The sequence below is a fragment of the Anser brachyrhynchus genome, assembly GCF_964034855.1.
Source record: "Anser brachyrhynchus genome assembly, chromosome: 4".
In the NCBI taxonomy this organism is placed as follows: domain Eukaryota; kingdom Metazoa; phylum Chordata; class Aves; order Anseriformes; family Anatidae; genus Anser; species Anser brachyrhynchus.
Window position 1 is genome coordinate 52,826,366 of NC_137698.1, and position 19,263 is coordinate 52,845,628.

The following is a 19,263-nucleotide window of genomic DNA, read 5'->3' on the forward strand; positions in this document are numbered from 1 at the left end:
TGTTAGTATAGCCATTGCTGAAGACAATTTATTTATTTTCAACCTGTTGAAAGACTGCTTATACCAAGTTCATATGTTTGATGGCAGGGCTGCCGTTCAGAGGGCCCCAGAGCTGATGGTAGAATGGGTCGAGAGGAATATTATGAAATTTGTTGAGGATGAATATGAAGTTCTGCAGCTGGGCCAGAAGCCCCCTGGCAGCAGAACAGGCTGGGGACTGCTGTCTGAGGATCAGCTCTGCCAGAAAGGACCTGGAACTTGTGGTGGACAGCAGGGTGCCTTAGCAGCAAAGGGGGCCAGCAACATCTTGGGCTGAACAGGCATGTACTCAGGAGGTTGAGGGAAGTGATCATCTCCCTCTGCTCAGCACTTGCCAAACCACATATAGACACTGCATCCACTTTTGGGTCTAAACAGGAGAGAACTTAGCAGTGGGCTGTCAAGCTGGTCAGGCAGGAAATCTTGCCCTGTGACAAGAAGCTGTGGGACTGGGGCTTGTTCAGCCTGTAGAAGAAGTGGCTTTGAGGGACCCAGTAGGAACCCCTAGCACTTACAGGAAGGTGATTAAGAGGACAGTGATAGCCTCTTCACAGTAATGAGTGATAGGAGAATAAAGAACAATGGTGAAGAATTACAATAGGAAAAGACCCAATAAGGTATAAAGAAAAAAAATCACTATAAAGATAGATAAGCTGTGGAACATGTCCATTAAGGCTGTGGGATTTCTGTCCTTGGAGGTTTCAAAGACCCAAATGGATTAAGCTTTATGCATCCTGGTCTGAATTCAGCATGAGCCCTCCTTTGAGTTGAAGTTGACTTCCCAAGGTCTTTTCTAAAGTGCATGATTCTGTGGGAAATAGCAAGAATTAGCAAATTACCTCTTTTATTTTCTTTTTTTCTTTTCCCATTACTGTTTGCTGTCTTACTCATACGAGGTTCTTGCTCCATGTTTTATAGTGTAAAAGAAAAGGGGTGCAGGGGTGCAGAAACCGCTACTTGTCCCCATCAGATTTACAAAACTGGGAAGAGTATTTTTGTGACCACATATGAAGGTAAACTGCTATCTTTACTAAGGTGGTCAAAGTGCTTTATCAGACTTAATATGTTTGAGAAACCAGTAGCTCTGAACTGGCACAGAGAATTACCTATATGTGGACAGATAGATGTGATAATTTGATTAGAATGATGATGATAATTTCTGTGAGAACTTTGAAGCCATTTGAATTAATAAGAACAAATTTGACAAGTGTCATTTGAACTAATATAACATTATATGAAAGTTGACATAGGAGGAGAGCAATTTGTGTTGGTCTCAAAAAAAATTGTTCTGTATCATATCTTTAATAATACGTGTTGTTCTGAACTTCAAAAATTCATGTTTCTATAAATGTTCTTTGGAGTCAGGTTGTGCCTTTGTTAAGTGTTCAGAGTTAAGACTAGTCATATTGTTCATATTAGTTTTTGTTATACTACTATATCACCGAGATGTTGAAGATCATTTTACAAGAAATGTGATAATGCTTTTAAGTGAAGGTCTTACTGAGACTAAAATTAATTGTACTGAACTTATTGTGTGTGGGAGAAAAGTTTCATATCTTTCAGAGGTGTACTTCAAAGCTGTAATCACTCAGAAAAGCTTGATCACCTGATGCATGTGATATGCATTAAGATGTCATGAGTCTGATAGTCTAAACACTCAAATTTGTAAGCAACACTTCCCATTACATGAATTGTTGAAATGCCAGCTTTTGTTTTGTTAGGTGATTTTCTTAAACAAAACTTTACCCATTATCAAATAGCTAAGTAAACTTCTTTATTAAATTTAACCTAAAAATTGAATGTTTCTCTATGTTAAGAATCTCTGTTTTTTTTTTTAATTATTATTATTTTTTTATTATCATTATTATTTTTCCCATAATTTTCCCTGATAATTTGAATGCTGGTTTAAGGGGAAAATTCATCCCTTCAGTAAAAACTTGTGAAGAAGAAGGGAAAGAGGAAACAAGGCAAGAAATAATGAATAGCCAGAAAATATGAGATTAGAGAAAGAGAAGAACATAAGTAAGTATGCATATACAGAAGAAGAATCAGCCTAATGGTATCTGGTAGGTATACCGCAAAAATATTTTAAAAAGCTATATTAAGTAAAACGGATACTTCAGTGGGATAGAAATGCATTTTGACACACAACAAGATGCCAGACTCTGGCAAGGCAAAAAAAGCAGGAAGTAAGGGAATAAATTGATAAAAGCACCTGAGATGAAATGGATGGGGAGAAAAGAAAAGAGATGTTTTTGTCAAGAGAATGTCAAACCACTTTAAGAAGAATGAAGATGAAGGAATATGTCAGTGAGTCTATATCCCACAGGATTAGAAAGAGCTAGTAATGCTTCCTGGATACATGTTTTCAGTAGCCACATTTCTTTGTTTGCAGTTCCAGTATTTTCCCAGGAATTTTCTGCCATGAATAAAGCATTCTGGTGAAGAAGCTGATGATGAAATGCAAAAGAGTTCTACTGAAATTTCATACAGCAGATGAGTATGAAGTCAGTCATCAAGTTCGGAAGTTCTGGAGAGATGCCTAAACAATACAGTACTTATAGCATCAGAAGAAAAAAATCAGGAAAGTCTTTGAAGAAAAAATGTTGTTGTGTCCTATTCTAGCAGTCATGACTATGTGGTTCTGCTGCTACTGCTATTGCTGTGAAAAAGGGATATTTTTGTATGTGCAGAACTCTGAGTCCTGAAGGATACTGCAAGTCTGTTTCAGGTTCTTGCTTTATCTTAGGTAGGTCCAAGAAAATATGCTATTATATATTTTAAATTACTCAGATAAGAGCGATTATTCTTTCCTACCGTGTTGAAGTTGTATTTTGCTCTATTTGTAATGAAGTCTCTTCTGTCTCAGGCAATGTTTAAACTTGTCATCCTTCTACAGTTCAGATTTTCATCTATACCTGGCCCTATGCCTTGGTCATTCATGTGAAACATGTAAGAACTTACCTTTTTACCTTCAGAATTAGAACCAGCACCTCTAAAAGTACCTGACTCTGCATATTGGGTTGTCAAATCCCATGCTTTGTTTTTCAGCAATGCTTTAGGTCTTTTTTCATAGTTGACTAGGTCATCTGATATCTGAACTCTCACTGATGGGGCCATGAAATACACTTTTGTATTGTATCCAAGCTTATCATGTTTGGTGTTCTAGAACAAGATCATGTCTGGTTAGATATCTGAGAGGTTGGAAGCCTGCCCTGGAAACCTTTGTCTGGACTAATTTATTGTGAAACATTGTCTGGTTAATTGCAGGATATCGACAGACTTCTGAAGCTGTATTTTTATTATCAATGTATTCTTTCATATTTGCAGTTTGGGAAACATTACCATTTTGTCTGAAAGTTGAAAACCATTTTTTTTTTTTAAGTACTGTAAAATAGAAGTTAATTATACTTAGAGGACATACAACTAATATGCTGGGAAGCACAACCAGTGAATAACAGCTGTCTTCAGGCATTTTTTGTGATTTGTTAGTTGCTTCTTGCATTAAATATATCAAAAATATATAGGCTGCTAGGACCTTACATATAAGAAGCAGAAAAGCGCACTTACTGATTGTGGAGTCTTTTAATTTTTTAAACTTTCTGTTGTGGACTTTATTCTTGTCAAGATGGTCATTACATGGTCTTCACATTTGTGCTCTGTTCTATCATTATGCAACCTTTCGAAAGCTTGGCAGGTGATGTGTGCTGGGAACTTCCTTTCTCAGGTCCCAGTCACTACATCCAATGTCAGCCGTCTATTAGTTGTCTGTGGTTTGTGCAGCACTGATTTCCTCCCCTTATCCTTTCCTTTCCTTTGTAAAGCCTCTGCATGCATCTTTAGCTGCTGAACCAGTTCATTTGTCAGGCAGAAGAGCAGAATCGAGACTGGTCTTTTAGAAATGGAAATATTACATCATCTGCTCATTAAAAGGAGCTTTCTCTTTCATCCTCAGCTTTGACTTCTGTTCTTCTTTTAGCTTGTCTCAGAGAGTCAGATGAGTGGAATGCTCTGTGCAAGGCAGTGTGTCCAGTTTACCAACAGGAGAGAGTTAGCAGTGCTTCTGGAGTAAAATGGGATTATGCTCTTTTTACTCAGAGGAAAGGGAAGGCATGAAGTGTCAGTGGAGATAATACAGGTTTTCTGGCCAGTCTCTATTGCTTCTCCAAAAGTCTATAGGTTCCCCATAGATCAACCCTACCTGGAGGACTGGGAACCTTTGTGTGTGTTGGGTGGGAAGAGGAGCCTGGGAGTGGGTAATGAAATTGATCCTCAGCTGTGTTTAAATACTCCATCTATGCTATGCATGTAGTTCTATATGTAATACTTTCATACGCTGATGCAAATGGCAGTAGCAGCAGTCTTACTATATCCATTTTTTTTTCAGTTCCTTATATAACCTGACAGATGTTAATTGCAACTTAAAGCTCATCCGATTGTTTTTTCTCATACTTAAAGTAGAACAAAGACCTGTGATATTAATGTCTGAAGATGTGCATGCTGCCTGATGTTGAAAAGAGTTATTCAGTCATTAGTTGCTTGTGCTGAGGGATTTATTAGTCATGGTAATGTCTCCAATTAGTTGAAGGACAGAGAGCATAATTAGGGCACTTTGTGCCTAATTACTGTTCACTGTATACATGCAGTTACTGTTAAGTTTATTAGGCTAGTGGAAGTGTTATAACAACAAGCATGTGATGAAGTGAAGACTTTCATACTTAGAAAATTATACAAATTAAGGTCAACCTAGAAATATTTGAATGTAAAGATGTCATATTTTTGCTCTGAACCTTTGTCTCTCCAGACCGTTCGAAAAAGACCTACTGAGTGAAATCTGTTGAAAAAAATATATAGTTTATAGTAAATGGAGAGAGGATCAAGTGTGATGATCTGTGTATAGTGAAATAACCTTTAGATAAACTGGGAAAGGAAAAGAACTCCTCTTTAATTGTTTGCCTTTCTTCCCTGGGTTGTGAGAGAGAGAGAGAGGAAAGTGCTATTTTTAAAGTTAGGGTGGAGTTAATTAGCATTAATCTTCATGGGTTTGTAAGATTTATTTCAACTGCAAAGAAGTAAAATGGTGTTAAGCTGAAGCTAACTGTTGTTGCTAAATATTTCAATGGCATACCTGAATTTAACACTTTATCTTTTTAGTTTGGAATTAAATTTATTACCCTTTATCCCATTCCAAAACCTGGGGAAAAAACTGGCCTTTGAAAAGTGAATTAAGAGGCACAGAGAATTAGGCCAAAGATAAACAGTTTTGGACCAACTTGTTCTCCAATGTGAATATTTCTTTAAATAATGTGGTCTAGCAGCCTCAGTTAGATCCTGGTAACACCTTCTCAACAAATCCTGCTGACTGTAATTCTGAAGGGTTTTCTACCTTTGAAACAGAGTGGGTCAAACCAATGTAGCATGACAAGAATCAGTAATTCTGATTCCTAGAAATGAGTATATATCCATTGTCTGCCCTTCATGTGTCTGTGTGCTCTGTTTGGGGAACTACCTGCTTTATGCGACTTCCCTACAAATCTCTGAATGGAGGACTCCAGCTGACAGTTGTGGTGTGCTCTGTTTCACTGGAACACATACAGAAAACATTCTATATATTCTGCTCACTTCCTTCTTCCGGCCAACACCATTCCTGTCTTATCTCTCTTGTGTGACTTGCAAGTCAGTGGCTATGGCTTTTGAATAAAAAGTGCAGAAATGTCTAGCATTAGCATTGCAGAGAGATTATAGTCTTCATTGCTTGCTCAAAGTGGTCTTGGGCACATTCTAAAAAAAAAATAAAAAGGATGTCATTCTGGTAGCAAGATCTCACAGTCAATCATCTCTGTAAAGGCTAGTTACATAGGATTGGAGAGAGTGACAATGTCTCCTCTCAAATTGCGAATAGCAATAGTGCCTTTTCCTCCACATTTGGATATATTCATTTCTAATCTGCACTGGTTCCTTTGGTTGTTTAGCTAATGGATGAACAAGTCACAAAGTCTTGAGCTAGCATACTGGTATGGAAGAAAAGAAACAGTTCCTGATAAAAGAACTACCTTAAATGGATTTATTTAGTAGTGTCTGGAAAAGCTGTTGGATGTTGGGATGGAATTTTTCCATCTCACCCTGCTATTGTATTATTAATAGCTTTCAGAAACCTATCAGTGTCCTCATCTGCATAGTACTTTATAGTTCAAAGTTTTAAAAATAGATGTCCAGAGATTTTGCCTTAGGCAAAACAGGAAGTACAAATCTTGTATGTACTTGTATATTTATTTTATTTTATTAATTTCAAATATATTTAAAGATATTACATGATAGAAAAAAGAGAAGTGGAGAGTGGATTGCTTGGAGAGGTAGTGCAGTTTTTTCTCCTTGGAGGTCTCCACGACCTGACTGAATCAAGCCCTGATCAACCTGGTCTGACCTCAGAGCTATCCATGCCTTTAGCAGGAGGCTGGACTAGAGACTTCCTGTGGTCCCTTCCCACATGAGTTGTCATGTGAATCCATAAATAAAATGAATGATTCAAAATGGCAGGGTATTTGAGAGGCTGTGTATAGAGGTATCATGGTCGTAACTCTTCTTGCATTTAGGTCGGCATGGGCATTTGGCATGACTTCTTGTACCTTTCATCTTGGCTAAATCTAGGCTATTTTTAATAATGATGATGCAAAAAGAACATTAAAGGGAGACAAAACTGTGTCCTCATCACTGTGTCATGTATGGAGCTCTGGTAGTTTCTCTGTACTTTCTGTTGTTTAAGGGATGGGGAACAAAAGGAATAAGACACAATGGTCAGTTTTGTAGTGAATGTTTCCTTCTTTAGAGAGTTGCTCATAAGTTAAGTTTTACTCCTCATCATCTTAATGCCTCAGGGAAAAGCTGGGATTGCCTCTGCACTCTGAGGAACCATAAGCTAATTTATATAGTAATTAGCTGACATAAAGTACAAACAGGCCAAAATTAAATAAATAAATAAAACAATGTGGTAATGAAACATGAAAGAGATGGCAATAGGTAGCTTTGAGGGAAAAGGAGTGTACATTTACAAAACTTCACTTCCTACTTCTTTTAGCACTCCCATTAGTGGAATTCTGCTAATGGGGGATGTTAAATATTTAATAGCTGACATTTCTATAATGTCTATGTAGTGCAGTAAAAGGTACATTTCAATTTAAAAGAATGAAAGCACTTTTCAGGTTGTTAGAGGGGAAGCTGATGGTGAACCTTGTATTTAGATTTCTTATTACTTTCAGCTATAATAGACTCTTGTGACTTGTTTGCAGCAAGCTAGGTATGAAAACCTTTATATCCAAGCAGTGCCTTTTGTTCACCTTCTGGAAACTTACCGAATTGTGGCCAGCTCCCTCTTGCACTTGCCTGAAAAGCAGGCTTGCTGAAACTACTGAGCAATTACTACAGTGGTGATAGTCTTGAGTTTCAGCGAGACTTAATAGAGATGTGAGAGGTGGTGCAAGGTCTTATGGATACAGACTGTTTTGGTGCATTCCGACAAAGGACTACAATAACAACCAGGCATGCCTATTCCATCTCTGTCCTTTCCTGACTTTTTCTGACCTTTCTCTATGAAGTCGTAGTGTTGTGGAACATCCTGGTGGTCTTCATTCCTGTAGGATATTTACTGAAAAATTCCACCCTTAGCCTTGAGTGCAGTATGTTTGTAATTTAGAAGCTCTTTAAAATCATTTTCTAATAATATATAAATACATTTTTAGTTTTGGTGTTCAATACAAATTGGTACAAGGACAGTACTTTGATTCCTTTCCTTTACTGGAATATCTATGCTTATGGTAACATTAGAACTGATTTATATGAATTGCATACCCTCAGTAATAATTGCTATCCAGTGTCCCCTTGTGAAGATTGTATGACAGTCAGAGTTACTGCTATCAGTCTGATGCACTTTGCTTGATTTGAAGCCCATAGCAGTTCCCTGAAATATGCTGGATGAGTAATGTAGATTGCAAACTTTAGCACTGGAGGAATACTTAAGTCCACATGCATTTGATCCAAATGGAAAGAAAACTACTTCCAGGCATTCTTTGACCTTTTGGTGATATCTGAGTGAATCTGCAGACATAACCAAAGTACTGCCATTTTTTTACTAATGACTTAGCGATAAAATACATATTGCTGCTTATCTAATTAAAAGACAGGCAATGCATGAACATATAAGTGTTTTTCTTGTGCATTTGTTCCATCTTGATAAAATGGCTAACAAATAATTGTAACCGGAAAGAGTGGTACAGAATTTTAACTATAGCACGTATACATGCAGGTATATTTTTGACACATGACTGCAGTTTCTAACTGTGAATGTTTCATAGCATATGGACACAATATTTGCTTGCTTTCTTAAAATTTGAATGGAGTTGAGTGAGTGTATTTGAGGTCTTATTGTTTATGTAATAGATAGAATAAGAGGCTACTAAGAAGGAAATTCTGTTAATGCTTTTGACACCAATATGTGTCTATTATGATGACTAAACATCTATTAGAAACATCAATACCATGAATTGAAAACAGAGTATGTATAGCAAAAAACTTAGGAATTCCATTTTGTGTTTTAAAACAGGAAAAAGTTGACAGAGGATGCCTACTGGTGCTTTTATGAGTTTTACTCATAGTTTGAGTTTTTCTGTGTATGTAATGTATTAATGTTTCTCTTGACATATTTATTAGCTTAAAATTTCTCTGCTATGAAATAAAATGTTGGTGTTTCAAATAAGGTACTTCCTCTTTCTGTTGGCACCAGAACTCATTATAAAATACTTTAAATTATGTTCAGTATTTTACCAGTTTCTTCTTCACCTCTTGTGTATTTTGTTTCACTGTTTCTTTTTTTCTAACCTTTTTTTTTTTTTTTTTAATTCAATCACCATTAGAACCGATAAAGCAGATGATGAGGATGATGAAGATCTAACAGTGAATAAAACATGGGTCCTAGCACCGAAGATTCATGGTGGGGATGTGACTCACATACTGGACTCCTTACTTCAAGGATATGACAATAAGCTTCGGCCAGATATTGGAGGTAAGCTCTTTAAATAATTCAGTAAATAGAAGATGTGAACCAGAGATCACCTGCATTTTGCTAAAGTTGGCAAAAATGTGTTTAATATGTTATTATGCTTAATGAAGTTAAATATAACAGCAATAAAATGCAGTGGTTTTCTAGAACTGATAAAAATAATATATCATGCATGAGCAGAATTTTTGTGTTATATTTCTAATCTTTTTCTTATGCAAAGTATTGTTTTCTTGGGACAGTGATCAATAAAGCATTAAAAGATAATTATATTTTGCTTTGTTACTCCAAGATAATATCACAAAAATAATTGTATATATAAACCAGCCACAATTAAATATATATATATAGAGAGAGTCAGCAGGAGTTTATTAAAGTATTATTCCTAGACATTTTAATCTTACTTTTGAAAGTGAACTGTAAATGTGTATTTTAAAGAGATTGAACTCAATCCACCACTCCTCTTTCCTTAGCTCAGATTTTGAAAAATTTTGTAAGAATCTGTGAAGACAGTTTAGGACTTTTCTTGAAGATTATAGGAAGGAAGATTTCATTACTGTAGTTTGAACTTTGCAGTTAGTAGGAAATCAATTTTGTCTTTCAATAGTAAAAATATCAATTCAGATATAACTATTAAGTATAAATATTTTGTAGGATTTGTGTTGAAAACGTAGAATACATGAAAAATTCACCAGCTCTCATCTACCACATGCATACTGGATCAAGCTAAGAAAAATAATTTTATTTCTCTGGGTCTGTTTTCTGAACTGTGGAGGGAGAGGTGGAGGACAGACTTATGTGTTAAATACTTGGTGTCAGAGAAATGCAAAGTCTATCAGGTGCTTATTCAATAAACAATTGTACAATCTAGACTTATTTCATTTATGTAGGAGAACAGAGAGATGCAATCCCAGACTGTTTTCTTTTGAAAGCTTCTGACAAATTGTTTTTTCCCTGAATTTCTTAGTTCTGTTTTGTTCCTGACTGTTTCTTTGAAGACACTGAATGGCAATTTTTCTTTCCCTGTCATAATAGGGAATCTCATGAAGTTTGCTCCAAGTCTTTCCCTTCACCTTTATTTAATTGAATTACTGTGAACATTTAGACAACAAAAAAAAAAAAACTCCTCCAGCTTATTTTTCTTTAAATTATCAATGTGTGGCAGATGTATAGCATTCCTGTTTTTTTCAGACTGCTCCATACATCAGACAGCAAAAGAATTATAAGGGAGTAATCTATCTCCACAAAAAATCCTTCTAATGGAAGGTGTAGATGAAAGAAACCAGAATTCTGTTTCTCTTCTCTCCCCTTAGTATTTTGTAATAAAGAAAGGGAAAACAGAGGAAGAGAAAATTATTCTGACATATCCAACAGGTTATGCACTGGTCTTGGCAGAACAAAAGCTCTGCCTTTCTGTGAGTAACTCTATTTATAACTTTCTGGATTTCTAATATTAGTTCCCGAAAGGAAACACCTCCTAACTTCTACCTTCTCTCATATAAATGCTCCCTTTCTTTTTCTTCTTTACTTTCTTGATGCTACACTTTTGTAGTAATTTGACTTTTGCTATCTGGGACTTACCTCTATCCATATATTAAAAGGCTTGTGAACATTAGCCAGTGATGAGAACAGGAGACATTCTGGGGTATTCACATTGTTGTTAGGAGAACAAGTATTAAGGCTGATCCTTCTGGATGGAGGAGAAGTTTCAGAGTTCTGCCACAGGGCAGAAATTTTGGAGAATGTAAGATGAAAGTTCCAGCTTCAAATACAGACATCTTATTCTGTCCAGATGCTTGAGAAGTGCAGTAGAGATTTATCAGAGATAAAAACAAAATCAGCCTATGGTTCATTCATCTTAGTCTGCTTCAATTATGTGGATCAAATGTAGTGTCAGATTCCACAATTTCAGAGTATATGTCAGTACTTTTACAGCAAGGTTATTGACTGGAATTATAATTATCTTTCAAGGTAATAATCTCCCCCACAACATCTTTACTATTGTATTACAAAGCTCAGTTAAAAAGACCACATTTGTTTTTATTTTTTTAATTTTTTTGAGGCCTGCACTTTTTGAATTTAAATAGGAGAGCAGAATTTTGTTTTCTTACTAATGTTGACACAGAATTTCAGCATCACAGAGTGAGATAAGGAGTTTCATTGTTAAATACGCAGAGTAAGATGATAAAGGAGAGCCAAATGAAAGTTGAAAAGTTAATGGTAATACTGAAATTTAATAGCAGAAAACCACATTCTGTCATTTTTGGTGTGTTTCACACAAATATCCATGAGTTGTACTGATTTCTAAATTGCTAACCTTTAATATGTTTATTAAACATATAGGTCTTTAACTTACATATAACATACTTCTAGATGTTTGGAGCATAAACATATTATTAAAGTAGTACTTCTCAGTATGAAATAGTAGCGGTTACCACCTGGGTTCTCTTATCTGTAGCATAAATTCCTATAATTACAGATACAATCTTGGAGTGTTGATGTATTAATGAAAAAATATTATTCTCCCTGTATGTTTACCTTTTGGCTACTTATAACCACACCGTTTTAGCTCCAGTCCTAGATCAAATTATTTGTTATTTTTCAACTTTCTAAAAGGCAAGTATTCTGGCTGCTCATTATTCTACCTTTCACAACTTAGGGATACTAAAATAATTAATATTTTTTTCTAGCTGTGTCTTATGCCCAGTGTCGTGTAAAACACAGCTGATAATCTGAAAGTTCAATTAGAAATAGTGATTAGTGACATATTACAACTCTAATGTAATGTTTTCAATCACCAAGTTAAGAAAAGTCATTATTGAAAGATTTTTAAGAATGATGAGGATTATAGCTCATGGGCACAGAGAAATTTCTACCTAGAGAATTTTATATAGTTGTGATTGCCCTGTAAGCAGAGCATGGGCAAGTAATTGCATCTCAGTCCACTAAGGTGAAAAGACGTATTCAGGGATTTAAAGGTTACATCACAAAATGTGGGCTTTCAAGAGACTGACAGATACACTAACTCTGAAAAGATAAGGTTATAATGAGGATATTCTCTTGAACATGTAGGTGCTCTTAGTGTAGTATCGACAGAAGGATGTAATAGGCAGGAAAGTAATAAATAAGCTCAAAAAGTAGCAGGTAAATGTAGAGAAGTATGTATTCTGATATGGAGAATATTTTACAAGAATTAAAGTAAATTAAGTACAAGAGTAATGTGTAGAAGACTGTATGCAGTAAATGTTAAAAGTACTCTGTGGGTGCACTGCATGGAAAATGATGGAAATTATAAAAGTGTTGGGGTAGGTATTTGCTAAAGATTTATTTTTTTTTAATAAAAAAGGATTGAAGAACAGGGCTCTGCTTTCATCAAACTCACTGAAAAAAATCTTTAGAGATGGAGCTGGAAGCCCAATGTAGACACTTGAGGACAAATTTTAATATAGATAGCCATATAAGTATATTCTTAGATTACTGGTTGTGAAAATTGTATTGTTATATTAAATATTTTTACAAATTAAGGATCCCTGTTATTTCTTTATGCACCTAATTTCTTTGCTGAATAACTGCTTTATCACCAAGAGGAGAAAACTCTTTAGGCTTCTTTATGCAATTATTAAGGAATTACAGAAAATTTTCTCAAAAAAAAAAAAAAAGCTTAGATGAAATTAGCAAAAGTCTCTGTTTAAATTAAAAATCATGATAAATTAAAAATCATGATAAATAAAAATAAGGGCTATGCTTTCATTGTAAAATGCACATTTTTTTGATAAGGGAAACAGTGAATGAACAGGAGTGAATTTAGATGGACTAACATTCTATTGGGTAATGGTGAGTACTGAAGTAAACTAAATGGAGGAATATTCAACAAGAAAAAGGGCAACAATCTACACTTTTAAAACAATTGTAATAGTTTCTGTCAGGAGATAGAGGTTTGTAAACCTAGAATAACTGGTAAATAGAGATCTTCAGCATAAAAGGCAGAGAGATTTCAAATACCAAAGGCTGAAAATTGGACCTGGATAAATACAGGATGAAACAGAGTTACTTTCAAAAGCAAGAACAATTATTAAAGTAATTTGTCAGTGATCAGAGTAGATTTTTGTCATTGTGATTTTTCTAATCTAGAGCTAATGTTTTCCAGAATACAGATTTTTGAACCCAAATTTGAGTTCAGAATATTCCTGGGGATTATCCATCATCATCCCTTGCTAGGGGAGCACTGGTCCATATCTGCAAAAGAAAGGCTTCTTTCCATGTCTTGTTGCTTTCTGGGAAATTCTTTCTCGCTCTTGAATTTTAAGCACAAGAGTCACTTATTTCTTTCCTGGGACAAGCCTGTCCATAGCTACATACTTGTGTCAAATGATGTTCAGTGACAGTCAAACTTTCTAAAGAACAGAAATTTAGACTAGTGAAGAAATGGTAGCAAACCAGGAAATCAGGAAGTGTGAGTGCATCTCTCCAGATAAGGCTTAGCGAATGGGTTCCCTCTGTCTCTTGCATGCTACAGCTAATTTGGGACATTATTAATTCTCTCTTGGGGGCAGCTGCTTCTTGGTGTTCTTTGCTCTCCCTGTTTAATATGCAGTCTACTGTCCTCTCGCTTCCTTGCTTTACTCTAGCCTCTTTCGTGCTATCTCTTTTCACTCTTTAGAAGTTTCTGTAAGTCTACAATACTGTTTTGTACTTCACTCAGGATGTGTTAAACAGGTTTCTACCTACTCATAATGTTTTCAAGGCTGTTACTAAATTTCGTAAATAAAATAAGAAGCATTCATTGTAGAAATATCTTCTCAAACCACGTTTTACAGTTAGCTCTATGTGGAGAGCAGTTGAACAAAGTAATTATATGGATGTTAAATTAGTATAAATAATGTATTTTCCTCCAGCTTTTGTCATTTTGGTGGGCTCATATCACTTCTAGTTTATGAACATGAGTAGAATGAATTCTTTCTTCTAATTCACAGAAACACTGGGATCTGTTCTATACAGAAGAACTAAGAAAAAACAGCCCCTTTTAATGTTATTTCATCAGATATATTTCTTCTTCATTTGGGTCAATTAAAATAATTTCAACAGAGGCAGATTTTCAGACTCTTCACTGGCTCTTAATAGGTCTAATAATTTTACTCAGAGCAGTATGGAAAAGGCAACTGAACCCTGTGGCACATTACAAGAGAACCCTCGTGGCAGATCAAGTACTGCTTTCTGCAAGCTGGAATTTCATAAAATTGACACAGCCCACATTAAAAACTGGCTCACTGACAGATCTCAAAATTCAGTTACTAATAAGGAAATATCAGAGGTAGGGCTGTCTCACAGGAAAGTCTTGATCAAGAATAGTGATATTTTGAAAGATTTCAGCAATTTTTTTTTTAAGTAAAGTTGGCAAATGACACAAAGACTGTTGGAGACTGTATGTGCAGAATAATTTCGTCCTTCAGTAAATTCAGAGACACAAACAAAAGATAATTGTTAAAATAAAGAAAAAAAGAAAAAGAAAGCCTGTGGGTTATAATTCAAGGTGAGAGCTGCACAGAAGAGCAATGATTTAGGGCAAAACTTAGTTATTTTGTGTAGTATGAGTTCTTAGGTATGCATCACCCAGAAGCGTAAGTCCCCTTTGAAAAAAGACACTATGAGTAGAAAACTGGAAGTATTCATGCAGCACTGATAACACCATTACAAAAAATTCCAGTCTTGGTGTCTACATTTCAAAATGGGTCTGGAAACAATAGAACAAGTTTAGAAGTTAAAGCTGAACAGATTATCCATGACTAGCACTTGCAGTATGTGGCATGAACTGCTCAGGTTATGGAAGTCTGAGGTGACTTTAATCCTTGTGTATAGATGTTTGTGTGTGAAGAAGAGGTTTGACATATGGCTAGGCATTGCCAAAGTTGGAATTAAAGAATTGAACTTCAGAATAAAGCAAAATTTCCTATTAATAGGAAGAATTAAATATTTCCTACAGTTACAGGGCAAACAGGACAGGATTCAGCATTTCTTGACCAATGAAGCAAGATATGCTTTGATCCAGCTCCTTATGTTCTAGCCTGGCAGTGGTTAAAATGAGGGGTTTGGCTGTTACATAGATAAACAGGTTTGCAAAATCAAAGGGAGTACATATGTATTTGTGAGACGTGGTGTGTGTAAAAATACACCACATTACACAGGCAACATGTGTATATATACACACAAATATATATATTTATTTTTATTTTTTCTTCCTCTGATATTTCCATCTGTGCATACTAATTTCCAGGGTCCATTTAAACTTCCTGTGAAGCATGCTCGGGACAGCAGGATGATCAAGGGATTTAGTGCTCCGTGGTTATACAAAAAATTTTTTGTGCAGCCTGACTAAGGTGTCTGGGTCTCAGGTTCAGGGCAATGGGTAGTCAGATTTGGGATCAGGGAGAATTTCCTGCCAAGTAAGACTGGCAGGGAAAAGGTATCTTCGGATATTTAGGAAATGTATCTTGCCTGTTGTCATAGCTGACAGGGGGGATGTTGCCTTGTTTCTTTCTGTGTGCATGTCTGAGTTTTAGATTTCTGAGATTTGAAAAATCCTGTATTAATTAAGATTTTACATTTGTTGTAGAGCACTTAGGAGATCTCTGATGGTTTGCAGTATAAAGAAATCAAATCTGATGACCTAGCAACCCTCTTCTGTGAAATCAAAGTACATTTTTCCTGTACCTTCCTCCTTGTCCATCTACAAATAAACAGAGGTGCTTCACTTTAATGTGTGAGATCATGGGAGAAAGAGCAGCAGAATTTCGTAATTAAGGGACTAGGACACGTATCTTCTTATGTCCATACTCTTTGTCATTCACTCTCCAGTACAAGCTGGAAAAAATGCTTGGTGAATTGATGTTGTTTAAATGCAAATCTCTCCTGCACCACACCCTGACCTCTTCCATTTGTACCTTTTCCCCAAAAAACAGTTATGAGGTTAGAACTGATTTATCAATGACACGTACATCAGACGTGACTTTCTTTGGAAATTGCTTAGAGTTTTTGTCTTTCTGTAAATACATTATGAGAATATATTTCTAAAACAGTTAATTTTGTCAGCCCAGTGAGAGTAGTTTTACTGGATTTCTTAAGAAAAATAAGTTTGAAAATGTTTACCTTTTAAACGACTTTCTCTTAATGAACTTCCAATTTGGTGTGTGGAGCAGTATATTGATCAAGTTGATGAAAGGATATTAATAATCCTTAGGTGTTCTATTATTGCATGAATTGAAGAAATATGTAATAAGTTATTTTATTTTTGTCAGACATCTTCAGTAGGAATTGACAGAAGGTGCTGCATATTGATTTATTGTAGTTGATAAACACACCTGCTCCAAGACCTTATGGTTTGCTGTACTAGCATTTTTTTCCAAATATTTGTTTCTGTTTATGATTAATTTTTAATGTTGGAAGAATGTTCTCCCCCCCCCCCCTTACCTTTTATACTTTTTTATATCTATCTTATACCTATTCACATGACAAAGTACAGATGGTGGTTATATTAAGAATTAAAAAATTCATCTTGATAATTCTAACAATTCACATGGAATAAGGGAGCCAAATCATATATGATTCTTCACGGAATGAACAAAAGAGAGATTTACTTTTTCTGAGTTTAATAAATGAATATTGTTGTTTTAATACATACATTGAAATACATTAACAGTGTAAAGAGTTAATTAAATATGTAATTACTATTGTTACTATTTTGTTTAGTGAGAACTACGGTAATTGAGACAGATGTCTACGTTAACAGCATTGGCCCAGTTGACCCAATCAATATGGTAAGTTTTGAATATTGACAGAAAGTAGTATCTGAGAGATGTTGTAGATTAATGTTATGAAATAATTATAATCTTATTCAAATAAGCTTCTTTATTTCTTACTGTGTATTCTTTTGTTGTTAGATATAGTTGTGCTTATTGCAGAAACTTGTTTAGACTCTGTATTTCAAATCGTTTTACTCTTTCAATAAACTTCTTTTTAAAAATGTGTTTTCTAAAAATACAGAAGACATTGCATCAAGTGTTTATTTTGGTACATGTTGAACATTTTCCCTATGTTTGTTTATACTTGGTCTACCTCTGGCCCAGTATAAAATATTTCCTGGAGATATTCTTAAGACTAGGAAAAATAACAATTTACCCAGCATTTGTGAGTAAAACCATTTTCAGTGTAATGAGTTATTTATTTTGATAATTCATGGAAAGAAAAAAAAAAATTAACTCTATTGTCTTCCTTCTTCTATGTCTTATTTAGTTTTATGGGTCTTCCTCAATGTGTGTGTACATAGCTGGTTTCTTCAGAAGTTAAAGCAATGCAATGCACCTTAGTTTCAGGAGAGATATGTTGAGGTCAGATCTCATATATTTGGTACAAATACTGAAATAACAGCACTTACGAGGAAGTTCAGCCTGTGGCCTTTCCTCAAATTACTTAGATTTTCTGTCATTTCTGTCTGAAATGGCGATGCTGGAGGATTTAGAGAGGCTTCTGTACAAGACTTCTCCTGGGCAGTGCTACCCAGCAGTGGCAGTGGCTCCTGTCAGTAGCTCAGGATCTGAAGTACTAAGACTGAGACTGGCACTTGGGCGAGTTTGAGCTCATTGTCCTCCTGTCTTTTTCCTTTTCCACCTCCCTACAGGGTTGCTCACAGTTTTGCATTTGCATGCAGAAGGGCATTTTGTTCAGTTCTAGTATGCTGGGGTATGCCAGTGCAGGCAATTTCTGAGCACGTGGTGAAAGCATAGTTATTCCAGAAGACTGTTAAAGATTTTGTGATTTGCTTGTATGTCATCATGCTTGGGGACGGGGAATGTTGACTTTTGTTGGTGTGAAGCAGGAAAGGACAGAGGTATTTAGATACTAGGGATAAAGGTGCCAAAAACAGATGATGCAGATCTGTGGCAAATGACATACATTACAGCGTAACAATCTACCAAGTTTAGGGTTGTCATCACTTGGGCTGTGGCAGGGAATTCAATGTTTCGGGTGAGGGCTGTATGTAAATTACTGATTGAAAGAGCAGAAGAGCAACGTGGTAGGGGAAATTTTTCACATTTTCATGTCCAATATAAGTGCTTTTTGTGGTTTCATCCGTTTTCCGACTGTAGTCTTTCTCCTCTGCTTCTTCTCTTCACATCTTCTGAAGGAACTTACGGCGGGAGCCAAATATGGGGACAGACAGTTACTGCTAATGAGGACATAGCAAATTGTAAATGTTTCCTTTACTAGTAACCAATATAAGTCTTTCAGCCTGTGACCAGTAGGTTGCATACAGGAGGACCAAAAAGGGGAAATGCTTACAGCTCCAGTTTGCCAGTTGTGAAGAACCAACTCTTGCCATCCTCTTACCCCTACCCTGTGTTGCACCTGTAGTAATTATAGCATCAGCCATAGGACTGTATCATGCCACTTGGTTAGAGGTCTACCCATATCCGCTACAGCTGGGCAATGCTGCTTTTGCCATAGTGCTAACAAAATGCAGTCATACTGACTTTAATCTAAGGCAAGGATATCATATTGAAAAAGCATATTACTTCATTATAAAGTAGGATCCTAATGGTTATAATGTATATCAACATTTATCCCCCTAACCTGATTTAAAAAAGAAATAACAATGAAGCCGCTCACCAGAGGCTAATAAGGTAAATGTCTTTAAAACACAGAACTTTGAAAACTATTCTATGTTTTTAAAAAATGAGCAAAGAACTACTTAGCAATTCAAATTATAATCTAAGGGCACTATGGCCTTCATAAAATATCAATTGCTTTCTCTATGCTTGGACTCCAGGAACCTGGTTCATATGAGCATCTAATATCACTAGAAAAATCAAATGTTTGTGAAAATAAATAAAACCATATATATGCAAACAGTTTTTATTAAGGCTTCCAACAAAGATGTCTTTAATCTAGGAAACGACAATCTCAGCAAAAAATAATTATGGATTTGACCCTGTAAGCAATTGTTATGTGAGCTCTTTCATTAGGGAAGCACTTTCCCTGAAGTTAATATTGTTTGTGATAGTTAACCAATATTCCAAAAATTGCTTCCATTACAAGGGTTGTCCTTAGTCCTTCATTCTATCACTCTATGTGAGAACACATATCTGTGATTCCCCATTGAATTACTCATTTGCCAGATATGT

The 19,263-nt window shown here is 35.6% G+C and overlaps 1 protein-coding gene across 3 annotated transcripts in view; it reads left to right on the forward strand.

The window, feature by feature from the left end:
• Nucleotides 1–19,263, forward strand: part of GABRG1 (gamma-aminobutyric acid type A receptor subunit gamma1) — a 56,940-nt gene that overhangs the window by 9,321 nt on the left and 28,356 nt on the right. For all 3 annotated transcript variants that reach the window (XM_080591158.1, XM_080591159.1, XM_080591156.1), the window contains exons 2-3: nt 8,946–9,094; nt 16,832–16,899. In XM_080591158.1, coding sequence (XP_080447284.1) covers nt 8,946–9,094; nt 16,832–16,899 — 217 coding nt within the window. The remainder of the gene's footprint in view (nt 1–8,945; nt 9,095–16,831; nt 16,900–19,263) is intronic.